General features: G+C 41.8%; 1 protein-coding gene across 2 annotated transcripts; it reads left to right on the plus strand.

The window, feature by feature from the left end:
* The first annotated feature begins 3,954 nt into the window (after positions 1-3,954).
* Positions 3,955-7,633, plus strand: LOC124017138 (zinc finger protein 768-like). Of its 2 annotated transcripts, none has more exons than XM_046332531.1 (3): positions 3,955-4,113; positions 4,527-4,638; positions 6,289-7,633. In XM_046332531.1, exons 1-3 carry the CDS (start codon positions 4,027-4,029, stop codon positions 7,221-7,223), a joined length of 1,134 nt encoding a protein of 377 aa, XP_046188487.1. In that variant the 5' UTR covers positions 3,955-4,026; the 3' UTR covers positions 7,224-7,633. The 2 variants fall into 2 exon arrangements, with proteins under 2 accessions (XP_046188487.1, XP_046188488.1); XM_046332532.1 differs by having other exon boundaries at positions 4,527-4,629.
* The last annotated feature ends 2,539 nt before the right edge of the window (positions 7,634-10,172 follow it).

Below are 10,172 nucleotides of genomic sequence, written 5' to 3' on the forward strand. Positions count from 1 at the left end.
CTTTTGCTCAGTGCAGATGTTGCCTGTAATCTATGGCTTCTGTTGGGGATATGTACGTACAGTTGAAGTCGGAAGTTTACATACACCTTAGCCAAATATATTTAAACTCAGTTTTTCACAATTCCTGACATTTAATCCTAGTAAATATTCCCTGTTTTAGGGCAGTTAGGATCACCACTTTATTTTAAGAATGTGAAATGTCATAATAATAGTAGAGAAAATTATTTATTTCAGCTTTTATTTCTTTCATCACATTCCCGGTGGGTCAGAAGTTTCCATACACTCGATTAGTATTTGGTAGCATTGCCTTTAAATGGTTTAACTTGGGTCACACGTTTCTGGTAGCCTTCCACAAGCTTCCAACAATAAGTTGGGTGAATTATGGCCCATTCCTCCTGAAAGAGCTAGTGTAACTGAGTCAGGTTTGTAGGCCTCCTTGCTCGCACATGCTTTTTCAGTTCTGCCCACAAATTTTCTATAGGATTGAGGTCAGGGCTTTGTGATGGCCACTCCAATACCTTGACCTTGTTGTCCTTAAGCCATTTTTGACTGATGTCTTGAGATGTTGCTTCAATATATCCACATAATATTCCTACCTCAAGGATGCCATCTATTTTGTGAAGTGCACCAGTTCTTCCTGCAGCAATGCACCCCTACAACATGATGCTGCCACCCGCCGTGCTTCACGGTTGGTATGGTGTTCTTCGGCTTGCAAGCCTCCCCCTTTTTCCTCCAAACATAACAATGGTCATTATGGCCAAACAGTTCTATTTTTGTTTCATCAGACCAGAGGACATTTCTCCAAAAAGTATGATCTTTGTCCCCATGTGCAGTTGCAACCCGTAGTCTGGATTTTTATGGCAGTTCTGGAGCAGTGGCTTCTTCCTTTCAGGTTATGTCGATATAGGACTAGTTTTACTTTAGATATACAGTGGGGCAAAAAAGTATTTAGTCAGCCACCAATTGTGCAAGTTATCCCACTTAAAAAGATGAGAGAGGCCTGTAATTTTCATCATAGGTACACTTCAACTATGACAGACAAAATTAGAAGAGAAAAAATCCAGAAAATCACATTGTAGGATTTTTAATGAATTTTTTTGCAAATTATGGTAGAAAATAAGTATTTATTGGTTCCTGCACGTTGGCCTCTATATCACCGTCTCTTTCCGAGGGTTGGGGATTAGGGCCTGGTCTGGGGTGAGGAAATTGAAGAATCCGATGGCGACAACATTATGGAATTTTTTTTATTTTTATATATCAGTGCAAAGAGTCACAACAAATACATTCCACCACTATTCCTAATTTTTTTCTCATTTTAGCTTTCCCACGATGGAGCAGAAAATTATTGGGACGACCAGCCATCTCCTGAGGAAGTGGTTAATTTTCCTGTCTCGTGCCTCCACTGTTGAAAGAGCAAAATTATTTTGAGAGTGCACCCGTTCACAATACCTACCTCCAGCCTCTCCACTTGTGAAGCGCATCTTGAAGTAGCATTGGATGAGCTGCTGGAATCTTGCAGGTACATGAGTAGGGTTTGCACCAGCTTGTGGGGTATGGTTCTGTAGGCATTGGTTAGGTCCACCCACAGGACTGCCAGGCCTTCTTGCTTCCGCTTTGCATCCTCGATCTTTGAGATGAAGATTGTGTGTTCAAGGCTGCCGGACAGCTGGAACTCTGCCCTTTTGTATGGATGTGTCGATGTAGTTGCCCAACATGAATGTTGTCAACCTCTTTGCCTGGATTCCAAATAAGATTTTACCTTCCATATTGAGGAGTGAGATGGTTTGGAATTGCTTGATGTTTGTGGAGTTATCTTCTTTGGGAATGAAACAGCCCTCAGCAACTTGCCAGCTTTCTGCAAGATAATTTTTCCTCCATGCCACTTTCTGCAGCCTTGTACTGAATACCATTAGACCTTGGTGCTGATCTTCCCCTGGCCTTCTTGAAAAAGTAATCTCCTGCCAGCTGGGTTCGGACACCTCGAAGGGCATGGTGGCTTCATTGGTTTGACGAGTTTTGACATCTCTTCCAGCTCCTTTTCATGCCTGAGGTCACTGTGGACTCCACGAAGGTGTTCCTCCACCTCTTCCTTCGTTGCTTTGAGTTCTCCTGATCTTTTGTCCCCCATGGGTTTTGATAGATACTGGAAGGGTAAAGTCTGTCCTCTTCTTCATCCGCCTCCTTCTGTCCCTGCGATGGTATTCAGCTTGGCACGAGGTATTAATATGCTCCCTCAGATTGTCTCAGATGTCCTTCAATGCTGGTTTTGCTCCCTCCCTTTCTTGGTGAAAAGCCTTCTTCAGCCTCCGCAGGTTGCGTCTTAGGGTTGTTATGTTCTTTAGATGTCGGTTTTCTCTTGTCTTAATGTTTTTTTCCAAGGCTGCCAGCCCCTATGCTCCAGATGATAGTTGACATGACTCGGATTTTCTTCCCTACATCTCCAGCACTTGATTCACGTCTCGGTCGAACATGTCCCATTCCTTCTTTGCTGACGCAGCAGACCATCTTAAGAACAATCAGGGCTTAATGATCGTGTACTCTGATAATCTCCAATCAGCACAGCACAGGTCCTCTGTCTCCCCTTGTGCATCAGTGATGTTGCGATCGCCACCCCTTTTGTCATGCGCACGGCGATTCTGGGGACTGTAGTTTGGCTCCTGCCATGGCCTCTCCTCCGTCTCACCAGGTTGCCCTATGCGTTGCACATCCCTATTGGGTAGTATACACTATATCCCTGCCTGATGTGTTTTCAGACTTCTCGTTTTTACAAATCTTCACATCTGTAGACCCTAGATAAATTGTTTAGCTGTTCGGTTGTTCTTCATGGTCTGTCCTGTACGTCAATCATTCTCCTCCGCTTTCTCCCGAGAGTGCTATCTTATTAGGTATCTTTCCATAGTGATTGATAGTGGGTACCTTCTTGGGAAGGTTGTGCTTAAGCCTGCCAAGAGAGATCTTTAATGTTATGGGGCTATTTTGCTTCCACTGGTCCTGGGAATCTTAACTGCATCATGAACTTTACTACCAGGAAATTTTAGCTAAAAACCTGGTTGCTTCTGCCAGGAGACTGAAACTAACCCCAAGCACATATCAAAATCCACAAAGAAATGGTTATTTGACCACAAAATGTACATTTTGCAATGACTCGAACCTCATTGAAAACCTGTTGTTTGAATTGAAGAGGGCAGTCCATAAGCGCAGACCAAGGATTTCAAGGACCTGGAAAGATTATGCATGGAGGAATGATCTAATATCCCTCCCAATGTGTTCTCCAATCTCATAAAATATTTTGGAAAAAGGCTCAGTGTCGTTATCGAGGGTGCTGGAGTATTGGAATAATTTTATTCTAGAAGAAGAAAAAATCCTTGTTAAAAAAAATCTTTCTCTGAGCAATTCTATTAGTATAAAATAATATAATTTTCCCAGTATTGGGAGCATATAATTTAGCTTAGTAATTTTTTTATACAGTCTTTCTTGCTCATATTTATTAAGGGTGCCAATAATTTGAGGTGACTGTACATTTGCATGTTCAGGAATTTTACTTGGTGAAATGGTATAGGACTGAAAGGTATTGGGGGTGGGTAAACATTCCATGTTGAAAGTGTGCTTATTATAGTGATGGGGAAGAAATCAGTACAGTTACATATTGGGATATTATTTTGGGCAATATATTGTATCGTTTTGACTATCACAATATTATTTTTGCGCCAGTTGGCTATACCTGCACCAAAACTCCAGTATGTTTCCTTCATAGCTTGTTCTCCATCTTTTTTTAAACAGGGGCCAATTTGTTTTTCTCATGGTTCTCTCTGGTTCTCTCTGTTTGGAACATCAAAACGCAATATCGTATCGTGACATCCCTGGCAATTCCCAGCCCTAGTGTATTATCTGTGTGTGTACGTACTTGAGGGAGTGTATGTCTGTGTAATCTGTATCACCTGTCTCTTCCAGGAGGAGGAGGGTCTGGAGGTGCTGCTGGTGAAGGAGGAGGGGTGTGAGGAGGGTCTGGGGAACCCTGAGGGGACCATGATCATAGAAGACAACCAGACTACACCTCCTGAACCCACAGAGGAACCAGCTGAGCAGCACAGGACCACACACAGTCTCACTGAGGTGAGCCCACTGTGAACTACTGCCTGAATGGTATTAGGTCAGGGCCTGTATCCACAAAGCCTCTCAGAGTAGGAGTGCTGATCTAGGATCAGTTCAGCCTTTTAGATCATAATGAATAAGATCATATGGAAAGATCCTAGATCAGCACTCCTACTCTGAGATTTTTTTCTGGATACAGGCCCAGGTGTTGATTAATTTTGTCTTATGTGTGGGACCATGCAATTGAATTATCAAACCATTTTAATGAGTGTCAAGTAATCAAATCAACTAATATGGTTACATAGTATCAAATTAACTAACATGTTTTCACAATGCTCATAGACATCCCTCATTGCCCAAGCAGAAGATGCTCCATAGCAAGGTGCTCATCAGGTTTCTTGATCCAACATCCTCTCACTCTGTATCTCTTACAGTCAGTAGACATGGAGGATGGGAAGCCTGATCTGCTGCTGGTCAAAGAGGAGACGATAGAAGACGGACCAGAGAGCATTGACCTGCTGAGTGGACTAAAGATGGGTGAGCAAGGTAAGAGACAAATACATATAGCCAACATACAGTGTTTATAAAAGTATTCATATGCCTTGGCTTATTCCACATTGTGTTGTGTTATAGCCTGAATTCTAAATATTATTTCTCCCTCATCTACATAATGACAAAGTGAAAACCATGTTTTTAGACATTTTAGCTAATTTATTCACAACCCCTGAGTCAATACATGTTAGAATCACCTTTGGCAGCGATTACAGCTGAGATGGCAGGTAGCCTAGTGGTTAGAGCTTTGGGCCAGTAACTGCCTTGTTCAGGGGCAGAACGAAAGATTTTTATCTCGTCAGCTCGGGGATTCAATCCAGCAACCTTTCAGTTGCAATGCTCTAACAGCTAGGCCATCTGCCACCCCAGCTGTAATTGCTGCCAAAGGTGATTCTAACATGTATTGACTCAGTGGTGTGAATACATTTGCTAAAATGTCTAAAAACATGTTTTCACTTTGTCATTATGGGGTATTGTGTGTAGATGGGTGAGAAAAAATATTTTGATTTCAGGCTGTAACACAACACCATTTCAGTTTAATCGTCACTTGTGCCAGATACAACTTGTGTACCTATTACAGTGAATTGCTGTCATAGTATGTATCTAGTATCTCTCATAGTAGAATAATAGAGTCATGATAATACAACATTAGATCAATAATAACAGAAGCATAACCCCGATAAAAAAGTTTCAAGACAAAGTTTCATACTTATAATTGGATGGAACTGCATGAGTTTTCATAGCCTACTGTTATATTACACCAAGACAAACCCAGTTGGTCAGATCAGCATCAAGTATGCTAGACATTTATAGAATAAATCCAACCTAGTTTGATGTTTCTGTGACAAACGGTAAATTAGTTATTGATTTATACCACTTTAAAATGGCATTTGATAGATTTTGATGTATTTCTATCAAGTCAAAACTGGAATTTTTCATCAAAACAAAGGTTTGTAAAAGTATGCTAGACATTTATAGAATAAATCATCCCCAGTTTGATGATTCTGTCATAATCAGTGAAAACCAGTGAAACTGTTTCAGATGCAAAGTGTTAGCCATCCTGAGCTAGCAGTAAAACGAACATAACCGTCAAAAGGCGGCAGACGACGTGTGACGTCCACAGGCAGGAGCGAGCTCTGTGTCTATACTCCTGCCTATCCCATTACTTCTTTCGCGCCAATACGCATGTATTATTTGAGTGCAATGAAAATGAATGGGACATATTGACACGTGAAAGGCAGCGAAGCTCTCTGCCTGCCTTTTGGCGTCCTTTAGCTGCCAGTATAAGGTAGAAAAGACGCATGCGCAAGTCATGTCAATGCCTTGCATTGAGTTTGGAGTTTTGAAGGGCTGGAAAAACGGAAACAGCAAGGCTGCCTTTCTCCCTGGCCTGCTTGCTCATTTTGTACCAGATCACTACACACTTCCCAAATGAAGATGACAAGATACTGCCTACCCTGAATGCATGTCACTGCTACATACAGTAATATTTTTTCTTCATTTATAAAATTAAATCAATGTATCTTATTTTTACATACAAAACACACACGTTATAATGTATGCACTTGAGCAGGTAATTGACCAAATAAACTCCATGTATAGAGTTTTCTGACATATTTTTGAAGTCTATTTTCTAACCTGCAGGTTGTTGGCTGGAGGATAACAGAGGAAAATGGGCGGCCATCATGGATTCCCAGACCCAGACCGGGACCAAGCAGGCCAGGACCAGAGGTGACATAGTGGAGGTCAGTGGATGGGACAGCGTCCTCAACTCTGGGCTGGGGAACAACATTGTTAATCAGAAACAGACAGTTGAACACAAAACAACATCTGAACTTAGTCTCCATGACAACAGACTTTCTGAGACCAGGGCAAGGCGTAGATTTGGTCTCCATGGATGTGGAGGTGTCTGTATACGGCTGGAGAGAATAGACACAGACTCGGCTAGCGATGCTCCGTCCTGCTCCTATAGTTGTGATTCAGAGAGACTGATGGCGCCTCAGGTTAACCCGCTAACATGTGCTGCCTTCAGCCTGCCTTCTATAGGATCTATCAACTGGAACATGGACCCTGAGACAACACAGACAGTCCCTGGCCTTCATCCTCCTCACACTCTCCTATTGTTAAACCAGACCTCAGACAATGCCAGTGTCTCAACACCAAATGGCAACACAAGCCCATTGACAAATGACAGTAGTAGAGACGGAATCACTAAAGGTGGCAGCGCTAAAGAGAAGCGCTTCCCGTGTTCGTTCTGTGGGAAAACCTTCAGTTTCCCCAATCAGGTGAAGATCCACCAGAGGATGCACACAGGGGAGAAACCATTCGGGTGCCACTTGTGCGGGGACAGCTTCTCCTATTTGTCGAGCCTGAAGAGGCACCAGAGAGTCCACACAGGGGAGAAACCATACAGCTGCCCCCAGTGTCAGAAACGGTTCTCCCACCAGCACCACTTGAAGATACACCTGAAGATCCACACGGGAGAGAGGCCGTTTGCCTGTACGCACTGCGGGAAGAGGTTTTCAGAGAGGAGCTACCTCAGGATACACCAGCAGAAAATGCACACTACCCATGTATAGAGTATTGTGACATGTAATGTAGCTAGTTTGTTTGTAGTTAATAGCTAGTTTGTTTGTAGTTAATTATGTTGGTTGTGGATGTATAAGGAACTGGATGAGGTGACCTGAGGAAAGAATGAGTATGATGAGGCAGAGTAGATGATATGGTGATGGTTGGTGTGATGGTGTCTGTAAAAATGCTTCAATGATGAAAAGGTTGATATTGGTACGTTATTATGAAATAATGATCGTGCCTTAATTGATGTTTACTTGTCATGAAGTAGTGAAGATGTGTGATGTTGAACCTTTTCCAAAGTCTTCTAAAATTAATTTGATCAATGCGAATCTACCAGATTTAAGGAAAAGGTCATGAGAAAAGTGATTATACTTGTCACATGTATTGTTTTGTGTAATAAAAGTACTGTACTTCATGTTTGGTGAGTATATGCCCATGTTGAAATTATATACAACCTGACTCTGTGGTGACGGACTTAATTTTGTATCATTGCAGGGACTGATTTTCCCTCATCTCAGTTGAACCAAAACATTATACTTAATTCTTAAATCAACACATGGACATTTTTTTATAACTAACTCCAATGGCTCCATATTGTTAGATAAACTATACAGTGCATTCTGAAAGCATTTAGACCCCTGCCCTTCTTCCACATTTTGTGAAGTTAGTCTTATTCTACAATGTATCAAATATTTTGTTTTTCATCAATCTACACAGAATACCCCATAATGACAAAACAAAAACAGGTTTTTAGAAATGTTTGCTAATTTATTAAATATAAAATACAGAAATACCTTATTTACATAAGTATTCAGACCCTTTGCTATGAGACTCGAAATTGAGTTCCGCTGCATCCTGTTTCCCTTGATCGTCCTTGAGATGTTTCTACAACTTGATTGGAGTCCACCTATGGTAAATTCAGTTGATTGGACATGATTTGGAAAGGCACACACCTGTCTCTATAAGGTCCCACAGTTGACAGTGCATGTCAGAGCAAAAACCATGCCATGAGGTTAAAGGAATTATCCATAGAACTCAGAGACAGGATTGTGTTGAGGCACAGATCTGGGGAAAGGTACCAAAACATTTTCTTAAATGGAAAAAGTGTGGAACCACCAAGCCTCTTCCTTGAGCTGGCCGCCCGGCCAAACTGGGCAATCGGGGGAGAAGGGCCTTGGTCAGGGAGGTGACCAAGAACTCGATGGTCACAGACAGAGCTCCAGAGTTCCTCTGTGGAGATGGGAGAACCTTTCAGAAGGACAACCATCTCTGCAGCACTCCACCAATCAGGCCTTTATGGTAGAGTGGCCAGACGGAAGCTACTCCTTATTAAAAGGCATATGACAGCTTGCTTGGAGTTTGCCAAAAGGCACCCAAAGGACTCTTGGATTAAACCAAAATTGAACAATTTGGCCTGACTGCTAAGCGTCACGTCTGGAGGAAACCTGGCGCCATCCCTACGGTGATGCATGGTGGTGGCAGCATCATGCTGTGAGGATGTTTTTCAGTGGCAGAGATTGGAACACTAGTCAGGATCGAGGGAAATATGAATGGAGCAGAGTACAGAGAAATCCTTGATGAAAACCTGCTCCAGAGCGCTCAGGACCTCAGACTGGAGCGAAGGTTCACTTTCCAACAGGACAATGACCCTAAGCACACAGCCAAGATAACGCAGGAGTGGCTTCGGGACAAGTCTTTGAATGTCCTTGAGTGGCCCATCCAGAACCCAGACTTGAACCCGATCGAACATCTCTGGAACATCTAACCTGACAGAGCTTGAGAGGATCTGCAGAGAAGAATGGGAGAAACTCCCCAAATACAGGTGTGCCAAGCTTGTAGCATCATACCCAAGAAGACTCAAGACTGTAATTGCTGCCAAAGGTGCTTCAACAAAGTACTGAGTAAAGGATCTGAATACTAATGTAAATGTGATATTTCCATTTTTTTTTAAAATTAATTTGCAAAAAAATGTCAAACTATTTATTTTTTGTCATTATGGGGTATTGTGTGTAGATTGAAGAGGGAAAAAACGATATAATCCATTTTAGAATAAGAATGTAACGTAACAAAATGTGGAAAAAGTCAAGGGGTCTGAATACTTTCTGAATGCATTGTATATAGAAACATACACTACTGTTCAAAAGTTTGGGGTCACTTAGAAATGTCCTTGTTGTTGAAAGAAAATCACATTTTTGTCGATTAAAATACCATCAAATTGATCATAAACACAATGTAGTTAATGTTGTAAATTAATATTGTAGGTGGAAACTGCAGATATTTTATGGAATATCTACATAGTTGTACAGAGGCCCATTATCAGCAACCATCAGTCCTGTGTTCCAATGGTACAGTGCCTTGCGAAAGTATTCGGCCCCCTTGAACTTTGCGACCTTTTGCCACATTTCAGGCTTCAAACATAAAGATATAAAACTGTATTTTTATGTGAAGAATCAACTACATGTGGGACACAATCATGAAGTGGAACGACATTTATTGGATATTTCAAACTTTTTTAACAAATCAAAAACTGAAAAATTGGGCATGCAAAATTATTCAGCCCCCCTTAAGTTAATACTTTGTAGCGCCACCTTTTGCTGCGATTACAGCTGTAAGTCACTTGGGGTATGTCTCTATCAGTTTTGCACATCGAGAGACTGAATTTTTTCCCCATTCCTCCTTGCAAAGCAGCTTGAGCTCAGTGAGGTTGGATGGAGAGCATTTGTGAACAGCAGTTTTCAGTTCTTTCCACAGATTCTCGATTGGATTCAGGTCTGGACTTTGACTTGGCCATTCTAACACCTGGATATGTTTATTTTTGAACCATTCCATTGTAGATTTTGCTTTATGTTTTGGATCATTGTCTTGTTGGAAGACAAATCTCCGTCCCAGTCTCAGGTCTTTTGCAGACTCCATCAGGTTTTCTTCCAGAATGGTCCTGTATTTGGCTCCATCCA

This window comes from Oncorhynchus gorbuscha, unplaced genomic scaffold (genome assembly GCF_021184085.1).
Source record: "Oncorhynchus gorbuscha isolate QuinsamMale2020 ecotype Even-year unplaced genomic scaffold, OgorEven_v1.0 Un_scaffold_167:::fragment_2:::debris, whole genome shotgun sequence".
In the NCBI taxonomy this organism is placed as follows: Eukaryota; Metazoa; Chordata; class Actinopteri; order Salmoniformes; family Salmonidae; genus Oncorhynchus; species Oncorhynchus gorbuscha.